Genomic DNA, 20,506 nt, shown 5'->3' on the forward strand with positions numbered 1-20,506 from the left:
CAAGGCAGTCATTTGAGAAACCAAGGCTGTTGAGTCTGCCGATAAGAATATGGTGATTGACAGAGTCGAAAGCCTTGGCCAGGTTGATGAAGACAACTGCACAGTACTGTATTTTATCGATGGCGGTTATGATATCGTTTAGGTCCTTGAGCGTGGCTGAGGTGCACCCATGACCAGCTCTGAAACCAGATTGCATAGTGGAGAAGGTACGGTGGGATTTGAAATGGTCGGTGATCTGTTTGTTAACTTGGCTTTCAAAGATTTTAGAAAGGCAGGGCAGGATGGATATAGGTCTATAACAGTTTGGGTCTAGAGTGTCTCCCCCTTTGAAGAGGGGGGTGACCGCGGCAGCTTTCCAATCTTTGGGGATCTCAGATAATACAAAAGAGAGGCTGAACAGGCTAGTAATAGGAGTTGCAACAATTTCGGCAGATCATTTTAGAAAGAGAGGGTCCAGATTGTCTAGCCCAGTTGATTTGTAGGGATCCAGATTTTGCAGCTCTTTCAGAATATGATCTGTCTGGACTTGGGTGAAGGAGAAGTGTGGGGGGGGGGGGGCTTGGGAAAGTTGCTGCAGGGGTGCAGAGCTGTTGGCCAGGGTGGGGTAGCCAGTTGGAAAGCATGGCCAGCTGTAGAAAAATGCTTATTGAATTTATCGGTAGTGACAGTGTTTCCTAGCTTCAGTGCAGTGGGAAGCTGGGAGGAGGTGCTCTTATTCTCAATTGGACTTTACAGTGTCCCAAAACTTTTTGGAATTAGTGCTACAGGATGCAAATTTCTGTTTGAAAAAGCTAACCTTAGCTTTCCTAACTAACTGTGTATATTGTTTCCTGACTTCCCTGAAAAGTTGCATATCGCGGGGGCTATTCGATGCTAATGCAGTACGCCACAGGATGTTTTTGTGCTGGTCAAGGGCAGTCAAGTCTGGGGTAAACCAGGGGCTATATCTGTTCTTAGTTCAATTTTTTTTTGAATGGGGCATGCTTATTTAATAGTCAAATTAACTGGTGGCGTATCAGGAAGATTTGCCAATTTTATTTGATTTAACCTTTATTTAAATAGGCAGGTCTTCCTGCGGGGACGGGGGCCTGGGATAAAAAAACAACAACAAAAAATATATAAATATAGGACAAAACACACATCACAACAAGAGAGACAACACTACATAAAGAGAGACCTAAGACAACAACATAGCAAAGCAGCAACACATGACAACACAGCATGGCAGCAACACAACATAACAACATGGTAGCAACACAACATGGTACAAACATTATTGGGCACAGACAACAGCACAAAGGGCAAGGTAGAGAAACAACAATACATCACACAAAGCAGCCACAACTGTCAGTAAGAATGTCCATGATTGAGTCTTTGAATGAAGAGATTGAGATAAAACTGTCCAGTTTGAGTGTTTGTTGCAGCTCGTTCCAGTCGCTAAATGCAGTGAACTGAAAAGAGGAGCGACCCAGGGATGTGTGCGCTTTGGGGACATTTAACAGAATGTGACTGGCAGAACGGGTGTTGTATGTGGAGGATGAGGGCTGCAGTAGATATCTCAGATAGGGGGGAGTGAGACCTAAGAGGGTTTTATAAATAAGCATCAACCAGTGGGTCTTGCGACGGGTATACAGAGATGACCAGTTTACAGAGGAGTATAGAGTGCAGTGATGTGTCCTATAAGGAGCATTGGTGGCAAATCTGATGGCCGAATGGTAAAGAACATCTAGCCACTCGAGAGCACCCTTACCTGCCGATCTATAAATGATGTCTCCGTAATCATCTGAATCAGGGTTAGTTTGGCAGCTGGGGTGAAAGAGGAGCGATTACTATAAAGGAAAACAATTCTAGATTTAACTTTAGCCTGCAGCTTTGATATGTGCTGAGAGAAGGACAGTACACTGTCTAGCCATACTCCCAAGTACGTGTATGAGGTGACTACCTCAAGCTCTAAACCCTCAGAGGTATTAATAACACATTTTACATTTACATTTTAGTCATTTAGCATTTCATTTCATACATTTCATACATTTTTTTCTGTGCTGGCCCCCCCGTGGGAATCAAACCCACAACCCTGACGTTGCAAACACCATGCGTTGCAAACACCATGCTCTACCAACTGAGCTACAGGGAAGGCCCTGTGGGAGGAGGGGCATTCTTCTTACCAAACCACATGACCTTTGTTTTGGAGGTGTTCAGAACAAGGTTAAGGGTAGAGAAAGCTTGTTGGACACTAAGAAAGCATTGTTGTAGAGCATTTAACACAAAATCCAGGGAGGGGCCAGCTGAGTATAAGACTATCATCTGCATATAAATGGATGAGAGAGCTTCCTACTGCCTGAGCTATGTTGTTGATGTAAATTGAGAAGAGCGTGGGGCCTAGGATCGGGCCTTGGGGTACTCCCTTGGTGACAGGCAGTGGCTGAGACACCAGATGTTCTGACTTTATACACTGCACTCTTTGAGGGAGGTAGTTAGCAAACCAGCCCAAAGACTCCTCAGACACCAATACTACTTAGCCGGCCCACAAGAATGGAATGGTCTACCGTATCAAAGGCTTTGGTCAATAAAAATAGCAGCACAATATTGCTTAGAATCAAGAGCAATGGTGACATCATTGAGGACCTTTAAGGTTGCAGTGACACATCCATAACCTGGGCGGAAACCAGATTGCATACCCGAGAGAACACTACAGACATCAAGAAAGCCAGTCAGTTGATTATTGACACGTTTTTCCAACACTTTTGATAAACAGGGCAAAATAGAAATAGACCTATAACAGTTAGGATCAGCTTGATAAAGGACGAACCGTGGGTGCCTTCCAAGCAATGGGAACCTCCCAGGAAAGGAGAGAGGTTAAATAGGTTAGAGATAGGCTTGGCGATGATAGGGGATGCAACCTTAAAGAAGAAAGGGTCTAAACCATCCGACCCAGATGGTTTTTCGGGGTCACGTTTCAGGAGCTCCATCAGGAGCTCGGACTCAGTGACTGCCTGCAGGGAGAAACTTTGTAGCGGGGCAGGGGAAAAAGAGTGAGAAGCATCGGGGATAGTCGCATTAGAAGGGGTGAGCGATGAGGAAATGTGAAATAACTAACTTTGGCCTTCCGGATAGCCTGAGCGCACTTATTTCTCATTTGCCTGAACGATAGCCAGTCAGCCTGAGTATGCGTATGCCGAGCCTTTTGCCAAATGCAATTCTTGAGGTGGAGTAACTCTGCAAGATCACGTTCAAACCAGGGGCTGAACCTGTTTTTAATTCTTATTGTCTTTATAGGGTGTTGTAACCACATTCTAGATCATTTCTGTTTGACAGGTAAATTGACTGAGAACATGTTCTCATTTACAGCAACGACCTGGGCAACAGTTACAGGGCAGAGGAAGGGGGATCAATGAGCCAATTGGAAGCTGGGGATGACCGGGCGGCAGGTAGCCTAGCGGTTAAGAGTCTTGAGCTACGTGAAAAATCTGTCAACGTGCCCTTGAACAAGGCACTTCCCCTAATTGCTCCTGTAAGTCGCTCTGGATAAGAGTGTCTGCTAAATGACTAAAATGTAAAATTAGGTGGCCATGATGGTATGAGGGCCAGATTGGGAATTTAGCCAGGACCCCAGGGTTAACACTCTTATGATAAGTGCCATGGGATATTTATTGACCACAGTCATGACACCCGTTTAATGTCCCATCCGAAAGACAGCACCCTACACAGGGCAATGTCCCTAATCACTGCCCTGGGGCATTGGGATATTATTTTTGACCAGAGGAAAGTGTGCCCCCTATTGGCCCACCAACACCACTTCCAGCAGCATCTGGTCTCCCATTCAGTGACCAACCCTGCTAAACTTCAGAGGCAAGCCAGCAGTGGGATGCAGGGTGGTATGTACAGTAAAACAGGAAATTATGAATTAACGGTCTGGTCATTTATGGTCTCACTGTCAAGATCCAATTGCCATTTTGAAAACAGAGTGCAGAGGTTTTTGCTTGACATTATGCAAAGCGCTTCCAGAAAATCAGAAAGGATAGCCAAGAACAGGTTAGTTGAAAAAATCCTTGAGAGGCTTTCCATTGGCTAATTTGTTATGGTATGGAGCATCACATACTTGATTGGGAGATGGGAAACATACTGTACAATAATGTTGAGAGAGTAAATCTGCTACTGTGATTATTTCTGAGACATCAGCCACAATAAATGAACAGATGCACTGACCACAAGAAACTCAATATGCTGCCAATACAACACACTACCCACTGACAATACAATGACACACACACACCACATTTAGTCATAGCATAATACAGTACATTGACTGGTGCTCAGAGAGAGCTGAATCATGAGTCGAACAAAAAAGGACTAGTGTTGTTGGAGTAACACAAATCGGAGTTTGCGTCAGTAGCATTACGAGAGTGAGTTTGAGAGAGAGAGAAGGAAGGGGTGCGTTGCATTCCCGGTTCTGCTGGGGATCTGGAGGAAAGTTCAGAGCCTGTAGCTTTCTCTGCGTGCCTGTGGTTAGGACAGAAGAAGGACTGGGGAGAGAGTACAGATCAGAAACCAAGGGTGTCAGAGTTGACAGACACAGGCCCACATCAAGGGAGTGACCACACACTGAGTCACCTCTGTTATACAGCTGCTCCAGGAGTAGCAGTCATTGAGAGCATCTCCACTTTTACTCTGCAGGGAAAGGAAGGAATGTATCTGGCAAGCAATCAGTTATCATCAAACAGAAACTGACCTCTGAGTGGGTGGAGGGAGAGGAAGGGAACGAATTGCGGTGACTTCGCTCAGATTTGACAAACTGATACCCTTTAAAGCAGTGGTTCCAAAACTGTTGGGTGCACCCCTGGGGTAGGCAGCAGGGGTGCGGGGGGTCGAATGTAGAATTGCAGGATTAAACCTGCAAAATGTTCTCTCCGCCAACAAGAGGGGTGTGAACAGTTTGTGTTATGAACAGTGCTTGTGCCCATTGAAATAGATGGGGAGCGCGAGATGTTCCCCAATGCTGTCTGCCATCTGCCCGGTACGGATGAAATCGGGATTCATCCGAAGAGCACATTTCTCCAGCCTGCCAGTGGCCATCGAAGGTGAGCATTTGCCCACTGAAGTTGATTACGACACCGAACTGCAGTCAGGTCAAGACCTTGGTGAGGCCAACGAGCATGCAGATGAGCTTCCCTGAGACGGTTTCTGACAGTTTGTGTAGAAATTCTTCGGTTGTGCAAACCCACAGATTCATCAGCTGTCTGGGTGACTGGTCTCAGACGATCCCGCAGGTGAAGAAGCTGGATGTGGAGGTCCTGGGCTGGCGTGATTACACATGATCTGTGGTTGTGAGGTCAGTTGGATGTACTGCCAAGTTCAAAAAAAAATTACGTTGGAGGCGGCTTATGGTAGAGAAATTAACATTCAATTCTCTGGCAAGCTCTGGTGGACATTCCTGCAGTCAGCATGCCAATTGCACTCTCCCTCAAAACTTGAGACATCTGTGGCATTGTGTTGTGTGAAAACTGCACATTTTAGAGTGGCCTTGTATTGTCCCCAGCACAAGGTGCACCTGTGTAATGATCATAGTGTTTAATCAGCTTATTGATGTCACACCTGAAACGTGGATTGATTATTTTTGCAAAGGAGAAATGCTCACTAACAGGGATGCAACAAATGTGTACACAAAATTTGAGAGAAATATATATATTTTTTCAGCTTGTGAAACATGGGACCAACACTTTGCATGCCGCTTTTAGATTTTTCTTCAGTATATATATTCACGAATTGGGTGTGGGAATTGATAAATATTTGACATTTACATTTTGATAATTTAGCAGACGCTCTTATCAGACGACTTACAGTTGTACAATCGTGGCCAAAAGTTTTGAGAATGACACAAATATTAATTTCCACAAAGTTTGCTGCTTCAGTGTCTTTAGATATTTTTGTCGGATGTTACTATGGAATACTGAAGTATAATTACAAGCATTTCATAAGTGTCAAATGCTTTTATTGACAATTACATGAAGTTGATGCAGAGTCAATATTTGCAGTGTTGACCCTTCTTTTTCAAGACCTCTGCAATCCGCCCTGGCATGCTGTCAATTAACTTCTGGGCCACATCCTGACTGATGGCAGCCCATTCTTGCATAATCAATGCTTGGAGTTTGTCAGAATTTGTGGGTTTTTGTTTGTCCACCGCCTCTTGAGGATTGACCACAAGTTCTCAATGGGATTAAGGTCTGGGGAGTTTCCTGGCCATGGACCCAAAATATTGATGTTTTGTTCCCCGAGCCACTTAGTTATCACTTTTGCCTTATGGCAAGGTGCTCCATCATGCTGGAAAAGGCATTGTTCGTCACCAACCTGTTCCTGGATGGTTGGGAGCAGTTGCTCTCGGAGGATGTGTTGGTACCATTCTTTATTCATGGCTGTGTTCTTAGGCAAAATTGTGAGTGAGCCCACTCCCTTGGCTGAGAAGAAACCCCACACATGAATGGTCTCAGGATGCTTTACTGTTGGCATGACACAGGACTGATGGTAGCGCTCACCTTGTCTTCTCCGGACAAGCTTTTTTCCGGATGCCCCAAACAATCAGAAAGAGGATTCATCAGAGAAAATGACTTTACCCCAGTCCTCAGCAGTCCAATCCCTGTACCTTTTGCAGAATATCAGTCTGTCCCTGATGTTTTTCCTGGAAAGAAGTGGCTTCTTTGCTGCCCTTCTTGACACCATGCCATCATCCAAAAGTCTTTGCCTCACTGTGCGTGTAGATGCACTTACACCTGCCTGCTGCCATTCCTTTGCAAGCTCTGTACTGGTGGTGCCCCGATGCCGCTGCTGAATCATCTTTAGGAGACGGTCCTGGCGCTTGCTGGACTTTCCTGAAGCCTTCTTCACAACAATTGAACCGCTCTCCTTGAAGTTCTTGATGATCCGATAAATGGTTGATTTAGGTGCAATCTTACTGGCAGCAATATCCTTGCCTGTGAAGCCTTTTTGTGCAAAGCAATGTTGACGGCACGTGTTTCCTTGCACCACCCTCCTTTTGAAGCTTCCAGTCTGTTATTCGAACTCAATCAGCATGACAGAGTGATCTCCAGCCTTGTCCTCGTCAACACTCACACCTGTGTTAACGAGAGAATCACTGACATGATGTCAGCTGGTCCTTTTGTGGCAGGGCTGAAATGCAGTGGAAATGTTTTTTTGGGGGATTCAGGTAATTTGCATGGCAAAGAGGGACTTTGCAATTAATTGCAATTCATCTGATCACTCTTCATAACATTCTGGAGTATATGCAAATTGCCATCATACAAAAACTGAGGCAGCAGACTTTGTGAAAATTAATATTTGTGTCATTCTCAAAACTTTTGGCCACGACTATAGTGATTAGTGAGTGCATACATTTTTTGTACTGGTCCCTTGTGGGAATCAAACCCACAACCCTGGCATAGCAAGCGCCATGCTCCACCAACGGACATACACAGTACCAACAAATAGGGCACCGGCAGCTCTTAGTCAGCTAACTAGCTATTTTTTGCTTTAATTTACATTCATGTATCGCATTTCAGAATTATTTCCTTTTACATGTATTACTTTTGGATTTATGTTTTGCTTTCAAAACCATTATTTTTGTTCGTAGTACTAATGTTGTTCTCGACTTCAGAAGTTTTGCTTAATATTAATAGCACGGAAGTAACTCCATATACTGTGCTAGTTTACATGTTTTCCAATGGTGGTGTGGTGGCCTCCAGTGGCCAGAGTAGGAACACTCATGAGTCATGCAATAGCCGTGCAATCCTGCAATAGCTGTGCAATCCCACTCTTATTACCTGCAGTCACTGTGCAGCGCCTTCTGCTTAGTCACTGTTATTATCTAGTGTGTGTCAGTGTGTGAGAATGTGTGTGTGAGTCGGTGTGTATGAATCAATGAGTGTGTGACGGGGATGATTCATTACCTTAACCCATCCAATGTATAATTTACTTTAGTACACTTGTTCTCTGCGCTTAATGGACAAATCTGAATAAATGTTTTAAATTGTTTGTCTACAATGTCTTTTACACATTTAATGAATCAAGTCCTGTGAATACATGATCAGATCTTAATAAATGTTGGTATATACTGTACATTGTCCAGACCAATATATACCCTGAGTACACCCAACATTAGAAACACCTCCACCCCAGGGATGTTGAAAGTGTTCCACAGGGATGCTGGCCCATGTTGATTCCAATGCTTCCCACAGTTGTGTCAAGTTGGCTGGATGTCCTTTGGGTGGTGGACCATTCTTGATACACACGGGAAACTGTTGAGTGAAAAACCCAGCAGCATTGCAGTTCTTGACACAAACTGGTGAGCCTGGCACCTACTACCATACCCTGTTCAAAGGCACTTAAATATTTTGTCTTGCTCATTCACCCTCTGAATGGCACACGTACAATCCATGTCTCAATTGTCTCAGGACTTAAATCCTTTTCTAACCTTCTCCTCCTCTTCATCTACACTGATTGAAGTGGATTTAACAAGTGACATCAATAAGGGATCATAGCTTGCACCTGGTCAGTCTCATGGGAAGTGCAGGTGTTATTAATGTTTTGTATCCTAAGTGTATATATTAAAACAATATCTAAAGAAATCCACACACATCCCTAGATCACATGGAGTATAAGCAAATCTAATAGATACTGGATTAATTTTATAGCATTTTCCCTCTCTCAGATCTTAAACATGTTCACATCTTACATTTTGGTGTGTAGATTGTTTTTTTTATATTTATATATTGGTCCGGACAATCTAAATTAATCCACACTCTCTCTCTCTCACACACACACACACTTAGAGTCCTGTATATGCAGTATAAGCAAATCCATTTGATCCGCTTTTTTTCTCTTTCTCAGATCTTAAGAAAGCCATCACACAGCTGTTTACTGTATATACCACTTCTGTAAACAAACAGAAGTTCTTCCACCTTTGAGATAAACAAACAAGCCAATGAGCAACCTTTTGAACGCATTTATATTTTAAAACCCACATTTATTTTCATTTAAGGCTTCAGCATCACTACACAGATGCAATTGTGACACTTAGCAATTTACATTGAACGCTTTTACAATAAGAGATCAACTCCCTTTACAGAACAGGATGGACAGAAGGAGGGTTGGTCAGTTGGAGCCCTATGGGGCAGTTTGGGGTCAAAGCTTCTAGTCAACACTCACCAAGTCTCAGTCTCTCACACACAATCACACACTGCCGGTGAGTGGCCAACAGACTACAGAGCCTATGTCCCAAATGGAACCCTATTCCCGATATAGTGCACTAGTTTTGACCAGGGCCCATAGTAGTGCACCAAATAGGGAATAGGGTGCCATTTGGGACTCAGCATAGTGTGGCTGAAGCCAAGGTCAAAGAAAGGAACTGGAACCTGCTTTTTAGAACAGGATTCAGCCCTTCACTCTTGCTGATTGGCAGGGTTTGGAGTGGGACTGTAGCAGTGTTTGAGAAAACGTATAACTTAATTTAATCTCTGTAGTCTATATAAACATAGTTTGGATCATTTATTTCACTCAAAAAACAAAATAAATCTCTGAGCTCTTCTAGTGGAACACAAATCTTATCGGATAACATACAATTAACCCAACAGAGAAAGGGAACAGTCAGCTCAGCTGCCCCACAATTTGGCTACCCCAGACCTACTTTGGGGTTAAGGAGATATGCACGCTGTACTGTAATTACCATTTGGAACCTTGAACTTAAAGCTGTGGCTCAAATGAAGCCTGATATTGCTTTAAATTTGCTCGAGTCAGGAGTTGTGTTGTTGTATAAGCCTATCCTGTAACAAAGTCCTCGATTACAGAGGCCATTGTAGTTTCTCTGGGGGACGGGGGTTACCCCCGGCAACATGAAGAGGCCAGAGAAGAGGTGGGAGTGCGCACAATGGCTAAACCGGCCAATGGGGTCATTCGATGCGCAGTGAGTGGTGTCAGGTAAATGGGCCTCCTACACAAACCGGGAGGGAATGTGAGACGGAGGAGAGAATAACCCAGTCCGTTTAATATCGGGGAAGAGGGATATGCACTTAGCAGAGGAGTCGCTATTATACAGTAGCTTCTCTGGTTTCATTGCCCTCTCTATACAGTATGACTAAGGGGTTATTTTTAAGAACGAGTAGCTATGAGTAATGGCTAGAAGGCCCAAAGCTCCCAAAACCCCACACATTTAAAGTGGTTCAGTTAAGAAAAAGACAATGGTTAACAAATTCTAAATACAATGCCATTTCACTCATTTGTCTTTTATCAAATTATTTCACAACCCCCCCAAAATTCTGTGATTAACAGGGCTCACGAGTGGCACAGCTGTTTAAGGCACTACATCTCAGTGCAAGAGATGTCACTACAGACCCTGGTTCGACTCCAGGATGTATCACAACCGGCCGTGATTGGGAGTCCCATAGGGCGGTGCACAACTGGCCCAGTGTGGTCCGGGTTAGGGTTTGGCCGGGGTAGGCTGTCATTGTAAATAAGAATTTGTTCTAGCCTGAAGCCGCAAAACTATTGCCACTGCAGAAACGGCGAGTCTCCTCACGACTTCTATGGTCTGTCCGTAAGTTGATTCGACAGCTTGCATGGTCAGTAACAGTTATTATTTAAAAAATCCTTAATATGGCCAATGAGTGCATCATGTGTATGTAAGTCATGGGGAGAGGAGTCAGTGTAGGCTGGGATTGGTATGTCACAATAGCACCATATGTTCATAATAAAAGAGCCGATTTCCCTGAAATAATGCATAAAAACTGGAACATTAACCAGCACTCCAACCTCAGGAAGGTAGACTTGATATAGGGAGATATCTATCACTTATGGGGAACAGGGCGATCAACTGAAAAACTACCCCACATACATCACTAAATCAATGTGCTTGGCAATGTGAAGAAAGTCTTAAGACATACATTAGAGCAGGGATTAAGTACATGGCAGTCCTCCTTGCCCCCCACACAATGGTGGCTTTACTTTCCAGCTCAAGGTTTCGGTACAGTGGTCCTGACCCCTGTACCCTGTGACCCCTCCCTGCCCTTCGATGCAAGCTTCTGATTGGCTCAAACACTGGTACAGTCAACCTCCATCACGAGAAGCCTGTCACCTTCGCCACAAAGGTGAAGTATGTGTGTTTGTAAATAGCAAAGTCAGCTCAAAGCATTTAAAGCCACTGTGGACCTACACTATATGGAGAGTAATTGAGCTCACTTGATCACATCTTGAATGAGATGGAGTCTAGAAAAGGTACAGAGGTCTAGTTCTGTGTCTTTCATTTCCTCTAGGGGATCATTCATTACACATCCACTGTTTAAGTCTTTGTCACTGACACTGATAATAAAAATACAATAAAGATTTCCACATATCACGCTAATATATACACATATGTGTGGGTTTTTATTGGTTCCAACCATACAGGTGATAAGACTAATAAGCAAGCAAGGCATTTTTTCCCCCTCAACAACATATAAACATAAGACGCTCAAATTCTTTTATATAGCCAACACGTATCCTTGTACAGTATGTATAAAAATCTTAAATTACAGAGTGATAAAGAGGCCACATTCACCTACGAGTCCCTCTGAGAAATATTATAACAATCTGTTTAAAACACAGTGCTACTGGACATTTGATTGGAGAGTGGGAAACCTTTTACATGAGACAAAACGTCCAAAAAGGCAACATCCTTTATTTTCTCAGGAGAAATGTAATCATAACGGGGCTAAAAGAAAATCAAGAACCGTAAAACAAAATGATGACAACCTACACTGGTAGAGAAGGGCTCATTTGAAATGGTTGGGTAGGAGGATGAAAGGGGCAGAGCGGTCGTTGGTCAGGGTCCGACGCAGTTTCACTCCCCGGATCATGGTGACCATGTGACCTCCACCACCCGAGGGCTCATCTGCTTCCTGGGTGTCTGGGGCGGCAGGAGGCTGCTGGGGGGGAGGGCAGTGGCCGCTTTCCACCAGCTGGTTGGCAATCCCAGACGCGTTGTACTGTTGTGGGAGATGAGACTGCCGCTGAAACTGTTGCTGCTGTTGTTGTAGGAGCTGCTGTTGCTGCAGTTGCTTTTGATATTGGAGCTTCTGCTGTTGCGGTTGTTGTGTCTGCTGGTACTGCTGTTGCATTTGCTGCTGTTGTTGTTTCTGTTGCTGCTGCTGCTGTAGTTGTTGTTGCTGGAACTGTTGCTGTAGTTGAAATTGCTGTTGTGTCTGGGCTGCTGGTTGCAACTGTTGTGTCTGGGGTGGCTGGAACTGCTGCTGGTTGTACTGTAGGTGCTGATGCTGGTACTGCTTCTGCTGCTGCTGGTGCAGGGCGTACTGCTGCTGCTTGCTCAGCTGGTACAGCTGCTCTGAGCTGCCCATGGGCACTGGCGCCTGGCCCGGGATCAGAGAGTAGTAGGGCGACGTGGATGATGAGTGGTGAGAGGGCATGGCGCTCAGGCTCTGGGTGGAAGTGCACAGACTGTGCTTGGCGAGGACCAACTCGTGGTCCACCGTTCTGCTCATGCCAATCACGCCCTTCCCCACACTGCTCTCTGGAGGCCCCACGTTCTCGTCGCTCCCCCTCTTCCCCCCTCCACCACCTTTGCCTCCACCTACACCTCCGCCCAAGGCTTTGAAGGGAACCTGGGGGGTGCAGATAGGGATAGGTACGCCGCCACTGATGGTGCCACGGCGGTAGGTGGGCTTGGATGAGGGCTTGCGGCGGATGGTGGCAGTGTGCGTCTGGCGCAGGCCCAGCGGCTCGGGCTCAGCGAGCAGGCTGACGGTCGAGGCGGGCCGCTTGCTCTGGAACATCTTGCGGTACTGCAGGCTGAGGTCGCTGTTGCGCGGGATGGTGGAGGACTTGTCGAAGTCGGGTGGGCTGTGGTGCAACTCCTCGCCCCCGTGCAGGGAGATGTAGTCGTAGTCTGGTAGGTGGAAAAGGAGGGAGAGAGGGATGGATAAAGGAGGGGTGAGGAGGGACAAGAGTAAGTCTGTGGTTACTTAGAGCTGAGGAACACACAACATTTCTTTCCTAACTGAAATAAAACATGGTAGGAAAGCAGAAGCTTTGCCTGGGGTGGAAAATCTGACCTGATACATTCCGTTAAAACCAAAAGCAAGAACGTTCCGTGGCACAAAGTTTCTCTATACTAAAGTTTTTATTTTTAGTATGTCAGACTGCATTGAATACTTGGTGTATTCGGTGAGAATCAGACATGGAAAACATATCAGAGAACCCCAGAAACTTTAAGACTCCAGATTTGCCTCAAACATAATAACCTAATTATGACTGTGTCCCAAATGGCACTCTATTTCCCAGGCTCTGGTCAAAAGTAGGGCACCATGTAGGGAATAGGGTGACATTTGGTACACAGGCAGTGTCTCAATGCTGAATCACTGCCCAGTTGAGGGAAAAAAAAAAAAACCAGACTTATCTGAGGAGGAAGAAATGATTAGGGTGTGTGTGGTAATGGAGTGAGTCAGCACGGAGCGGTGACCTGTTATCAGCTGATGATGGTAAACACGCAAATACCTGCCGGTTGCACATACGCAAACAAAGACAAAGGAGCGTGTGCTTGTATACCCAATCACTCACACACGCACTCAACTGATCTCAGAATAACGCAAGAATCCGCTCATCCGATTACACAAAGGTTCTCACACCCACAACAAACACTCGGCGCTAAATGCTCTCCTTTTACTAGCAAAAAGGCCATTGATGTGATGGGAATTCACACAGCACAAATGTCACACTAAATCACTGTGAATGGTCTCTAATTTGACTTGGGAGGAACAGAGAGGGGAAAATCTAAACGGTAACGGATAAGAAACCTACCATAAAGAGGAGGTTCTTTCTTTACAGCTGAAAAAGAATATAGGATTGCGTTTAACTTGGATACAAATAGAAAAGAGGACATTTTCTTTGATCTAAACATGAGTCCAGCAGCCTTCTCCCTCCTGGGTGGGACCACACTGGAGTAGAACAACATTCTCACGTTGCAGGCTGATATGCTATGTATGGCTTTACATCTCGGCATACAGGCTTTTGATCCGACAAACAGGTGGGGTGTGTGGTGATGTGTGGAGAGAGGTCAAATTCAGACTTGGTTTTTAGGTAGCACTGCAGACAAAAGCACATTATCCTACCACAGGCTACTTGCACAAACTGGTGTTGTGATAATGCTGTTGAAACAGGCATATGGATTGGGCAGAAGTGTAGACGTCATTCTGTTGTGGTAGTGAAATGACTGGTGGATGCATGCCACATACTGCAAGACAACCACAGATGTACAGACACAGACAGACAGACAGACAGACAGACAAGGAAGATACAAGCAAACAGACCCAAAAGCACAAATCATGACACACAACCAATAAGACAAGCATGCTGTATAAGATCCCTGACACAGAGACTCACTAAAGAACAGAGCTGGCTGAGCCAAAGAGACAGAGATGTAGCCAGACAAGCAGACAGTGCTGTGACCATGGGGGGGGAATAGTAGGTTTGCGTCCCAAATGGCATCCTTCCCTACAGTGCCTGGTCAAAGGTAGTGCACTAGGTAGCTAATAGGGTGACAGTTTGGTCGCATCCTAGGAGTGGTGTGGCGGGGGGTTTGGTGAGTGGTAGTCACTACTAACCGTGGAAGGGAATGGTGTCCTCGGAACAGGAGGGCGTGGTGGTCTGCGTGCTGTAACCACTAGAGCAGTGGAGGGAGTCGCGACTGGTGTGGGGGGCCTCCGAGTTGAGCCCTCCGCCCAGGGTCAAGGCCAGCTATGACAGGGAGTGTAATGGAGAGGGACAGAGTGCGGAAGGGAAGGAGGGATAGTCAGGAAGGGAGAGAATGAGAGAGCGTGAGGGGAAGGTGGGAGGAAAGGAAGGAGGGAGAGATATTTGTTGAGGGGGGGATTGAGATGTGTACAGCAGAAGAGAATTCTTCCTCAACCTCTTGGCCTCTGCTGCCCCCGTCAGCTGAACACTAAGAATACACCCTGAAATAGCTCTCGAACCATACTGAACAAAAATATAAATGCAACATGCAAGAATTTAAATGACTTTACTGAGTTACAGTTCATAGAAGGAAATAAGAAAATTGAAATAAATGAATTAGGCCCTAATTTATGGATTTCACATGACTGGGCAGGGGCGCCGCCATAGGTGGGCCTGGAAGGGCATAGGCCCACCCACTGGGGAGCCAGGCCCAGCCAATCAGCCGGATGTGGAGGTACTGGGCTGGTGTGGTTACACATGGTCTGTGGTTGTGAGGCCGGTTGTGAGTACTGCCAAATTCTATAAAATGACGTTGGAGGCGGCTTATGGTGGAGAAATTAACATTCAATTATCTGGCAACAGCACTGGTGGACATTCCTGCAGTCAGCATGCCAATTGAACTCTCCCTCAAAACTTGAGACCTCTGTGACATTGTGTTGTGTGATAAAACTGCACATTTTAGAGTGGCCTTTTATTGTCCCCAGCACAAGGTGCACCTGTAATGATGCTGTTTAATCAGCTTCTTGGCATGCCACACCTGTCAGGTGGATGGATTATCTTGGAAAAGAAGAAATGCTCACTAACAGGGATGTACATTTCTGGGATCTTTTATTGCATCTCATGACACATGGTACCAACACTTTACATACTGCGTTTATATTTTTGTTCAGTATAGAGACAAGAAAATGTAACATCATAGTAAAAATCGTTACATGAAATTATGCTGTTACCACTTATTTAAGCTCTAACAATTTTGTGTTTTCTTGGAAAACTAAATTAGGTCATTTATTTTATTTATTTAACCAGGCAAGTCAGTTAAGAACAAATTCTTATTTCCAATGACGGCCTACTAAATGTTACTGCCTATATTTAATGTTATATACGTTTTTGCTAAATATTTAGCCTGGAGTAATGCCTATGTAATATGTAATGCAAAGTGTTGCCATCATTTCATTGTGGAAATATTTCTTAAGATATCGTACAATCAATTAATTATTAATGGATTACAAAAAGGTTGGTTTGTTTGTCAATGATTCAGAAACGGTGGAACATACTGCACCGGTGCTTATTTGAATTAATCATTGACCACATATCAAAGTACAAACTGATAAGCATTCTGTGTGTGTGTGTGTGTGTGTGTCAGTGTACGTGTGTCAGTTTGCGTGTATGTGCTACCTTTCCGGATGTGGACATGGTGCGCGCTCTCTCTCCGTGCTGTGTGTAGGAGTTGTGTGGAGGGGGCATGGCCGTGCCATTCTCTGTGCCCGGCCCGATCTGCCCTGACCACGGCCCGCTCAACTCCTGAAACAAACACTAACAATATCACATTGTGCCACTGCCCAGATGATATATTCTATACATATTCTACATATAGATAAATACACCACTAAGTGCAGACACATTCTATGATCACGGTTGGACAATTAGATAGACACTTTTGCACGGTATACCGAAAGTTCGGTACTTTTTCAAAACTAGAACATTTTAGTTACTTTCGGTACTTCCGTGAAATGTGTCTGACAGATCAAGTCCATCAGAGCAGCCGATGTCCCCTATAGCGCGAGCACAGTGCACCATGCCTGCTCCACTTAGCCTGCACTGGGAGTCTGGGCTGCATCATGTTAGCTCTCCACTTAGCCTGCACTGGGAGTCTGGGCTGCATCATGTTAGCGCTCCACTTAGCCTGCACTGGGAATCTGGGCTGCATCATGTTAGCTCCCCAACTCATGCTGCACAGAAGTTAACACACATGAATAATGTGAACACGGAATATAGAAATACAGGCTGGAACGCTTTACATTGCAAGAAGATAAGGGTAGCTTCCAGCTTTGGCTAACGTTAACTTTCCTTGCTAGCTATTCCAAGATGGCAGACTGAACACAGCAGTGCAGACTGCCTCGAGATAAACACGTAATATTCAATATCTGTAAGTTAGGCTATATATTAGCACTTCATATACTCGTGGGTAATAACATTCAATCTGGATAACAAAACAAATTATAAGGCTTGGGAAATGTATCGACAAATATTACAAAAACAAGCAACAACCCGTGTGGCTCAGTTGGTAGAGCATGGTGTTTGCAACGCCAGGGTTGTGGGTTTGATTCCCATGGGGGACCAGTACGGAGAAGAAAAAAAATTGTATGAAATGTATGCATTCACTACTGTAAGTCGCTCTGGATAAGAGCGTCTGCTAAATGACTAAAATGTAAATGTAGTCGTCTTGACTACTTTCTAATGTCATTCTCGTTGGCACCAAAAGTTTAAAAAAAGTGTTGATAGGGGACAGAATGCGGTTGGACCATCAGATAATTGGCATATACATTACTCTTAATGAATTTCCACGTTGGCGATATTGGAAATTTAATCAAAACCTATTGGATGATAACTTGTTTTTTACTAGGACAGAGGAATTTATAAAATAATTTTCCCGACATAACATAGGTACAGCAGATCCTCTTATTGTATGGGACAGTTTTAAACGTGCCTTTAGAGGCCAATTCAGTTCTCAGCTCTAAAAACAAAAGCAATTTAGGTCAAAAGAGTCCATATTAACAAAGGAAACAGAAGGTATAACAGAACAGATAGATACCAATAAAAATTGTACCATAGAGGCTCTGAATAAGTTAGAGGAAAAACAAAAAGAAAGATCAAGTGTAATATATTACAAAAATAAAGCAAATTGGATGGAATATGGGGAAAAATGCATAGAAATGCTACCAAAAATGATTTACTGAAACTTGTTACAAATGACGGAGTCACCCATGATTCACCAAATTATATTTTGAAAGAGGAAGCATGTTTTAGTTTCAGTCTCCTCCAACTGAAGCTAATTGTATGGATTTTTTTCCTATTAATAATGTAAAATTAACAGCTGTACAGAAAGGCTCATGTGAAGGCAAAATTACAGAGGAGGAACTTCATGCAATTAAAGCCTTTAAGTAGGGGAAAACTCCAGGGCTGGATGGCATACCAGTTGAGGTATACAAAAAAAAAAGTGATACTCAGAGGACTGTTATTAGCATGTTTTAACAACTCCTATGTAAATGGTAGATTACAAGAAGGTCTGATTTTATTATTACCGAAACAGGATGCAAGTGGTAAATATAAAGATCCAGTCCATAAAAACAATTGGAGGCCCCTTACACTTCAGTGTTGTGGTGCAAACATTCTAGCAAAATGTATAGTGCATAGAATTAAAAAAGGTATTGTTGGATATTATTAATTCTATCAGACAGGTTTTTTACATGGATGATACATTGAAGATAATATAAGACAAGTACGGGAAACAATAGAACACTATGAAAAATCTGGGAAACCAGGCCTACTATTCATAGCCGACTTTGAAAAGGCTTTTGATAAAGTACGACTGGAGTTTATATATAAATGCCTGGAACATTTACATTTTGGAGAATCTCTTAGAAAATGGGTTAATTAAGGATCAACCCCTTTCCCCCCCAATTTTCACCTAAAATGACATACCCAAAGCTAACTGCCTTTAGCCCAGGACCTGAAGCAAGGATATGAATATTCTTGATACCATTTGAAAGGAAACACTGAAGTTTGTGGAATTGTAAAATGAATGTAGGAGAATAACACATTAGATCTGGTAAAAGATAATACAAAATTTAAAAAAAGTTTATATATTTTTTTGTACCATCTTTGAAATGCAAGAGAAAGGCCATAATGTATTTTCAGCCCAGGCGCAACATAGATTTTGGCCACTAGATGGCAGCAGTGCATGTGCAACATTTTAGACTGATCCAATGAACCATTGCATTTCTGTTGAAACTTTTGTATCAAGACTGCCCAAATGTGTCTAATTGGTTTATTAATAACTTTTCAAGATCATAACTGTGCACTCTCCTCAAACAATAGCATGGTATTATTTCACTGTAATAGCTACTGTAAATTGGACAGTGCAGTTAGATTAACAACAATTTAAGCTTTTCTTTAAAATCCTAAATTTGGATCCCCCCACAGCCTGAGGATCTAGAAACTTTCTAACCCCTCTGGATTACAACCAAAGACCCAATATTACATATTGGATCACAAAAAAATACTTTTACATTACCGTGTAGTTTATCAATAAAATGGTCTGATGGTGATGTGGACATACTCGGTATACACATCCCGAAATAAATAAATTCTCACTCCAATACATTTTTATAGAAAGTTAGCAAAAATAGATACGATCTTGCTGCCATGTAAATGCCTGTCTATTTGTGGAAAAATCACCCTGATGAACTATTTAGTCATATCCCAGTTTACCTATTTGCTTATGGTCTTGCCGACACCTAGAAAACAGTTATTTAAATTAAATTTGGAACAGCATGCCAGACAAAATTAAACGGGCCTATTTATAATGAACTGTAACGTTTGTCGTCGGGAGACGAGGAAGCGGACCAAAACGCAGCTGGGAGCGAATACATGTTTATTTAACACACTAGAATTAAACATGTACACAAACTCAAGGAAAAACTGCCAATACGTTACGTGCTCAAATAACGAGACAACAACCCACAAACATCGTGGGGGAAAAGGAACTTAAATGTGATTCCCAATCAGACTTCACAAGCGACAGCTGTCTGATTGGGAAATCACCCCCGAGCCCAACATAGAAATAAAACACAAAGAAAGGCTATAACCAAAACATAGAAAATAAAGCATAGAAATGCCACACCCTGACCAAAATAGCAGAGTTCACCTGGTCAGGGCGTGACAGTACCCCCCCTCCAACGGTGCGTACTCCCGGCGCACCAAACTAAAGTCTATTAGGGGGGGGACCCGGGTGGGCGCCTCACCCTCGGTGGAGGCTCTGGCCCCGGGCGTGTTTCTCCCCCTGCCTCCAACCTAGCCCTACCCCTCTGGCCCGGACTGGACCACTGTGGAGAGGCATGCTCAGGCTCCGGAGCGGAGCCGTCGACCGGAACATGATTGGGCACCTGTGGACCAGACACGGGCCGTGCCGGACTGTGGACACGCACCGTGGGCTTGGTGCGGGGAACAGGAACGGGCCGGACAGGACTGTGGACACGCACCGTGGGCTTGGTGCGAGGAACAGGGACGGGCCGGACAGGACTGTGGACACGCAGCGTGGGCTTGGTGCGGGGAACAGGGACGGGCCGGACAGGACTGTGGACACGCACCGTGGGCTTGGTGCGGGGAACAGGGATGGGCCGGACAGGACTGGGGACACGCACCACTAACCTGGTGCGGGGAGCAGGGACGGGCCGGACAGGACTGGGGACACGCACCACTAACCTGGTGCGGGGAGCAGGGACGGGCCGGGCCGGACTGGGGACACGCACCACTAACCTGGCGCGGGGAGCAGGGACGGGCCGGACAGGACTGGGGACACGCACCACTAACCTGGTGCGGGGAGCAGGGACGGGCCGGACAGGACTGGGGACACGCACCACTAACCTGGTGCGGGGAGCAGGGACGGGCCAGACAGGACTGTGAACACGTACTGGTGACCTGAAGCGTGGAGCCGGTTTAGCCACTCGTCCTGGCTGGA

General features: G+C 44.7%; 1 protein-coding gene across 4 annotated transcripts in view; it reads right to left on the bottom strand.

Annotated features, from left to right (window-relative positions):
• Window positions 1-8,996: 8,996 nt before the first annotated feature.
• LOC115151124 (protein MTSS 2) overlaps window positions 8,997-20,506 on the bottom strand; it is a 147,320-nt gene continuing 135,810 nt past the window's right edge. For 3 of the 4 annotated variants that reach the window (XM_029695135.1, XM_029695132.1, XM_029695134.1), the window contains 4 exons: window positions 16,162-16,287; window positions 14,637-14,769; window positions 13,834-13,860; window positions 8,997-12,922 (listed from right to left, as the gene is read on the bottom strand). In XM_029695135.1, the coding sequence (XP_029550995.1) occupies window positions 11,793-12,922; window positions 13,834-13,860; window positions 14,637-14,769; window positions 16,162-16,287 (1,416 nt within the window). In that variant the 3' untranslated portion in view covers window positions 8,997-11,792. The remainder of the gene's footprint in view (window positions 12,923-13,833; window positions 13,861-14,636; window positions 14,770-16,161; window positions 16,288-20,506) is intronic. The other variant, XM_029695133.1, reaches the window with a different exon arrangement.

Source organism: Salmo trutta, chromosome 16, assembly GCF_901001165.1.
Source record: "Salmo trutta chromosome 16, fSalTru1.1, whole genome shotgun sequence".
Taxonomy (NCBI): Eukaryota; Metazoa; Chordata; class Actinopteri; order Salmoniformes; family Salmonidae; genus Salmo; species Salmo trutta.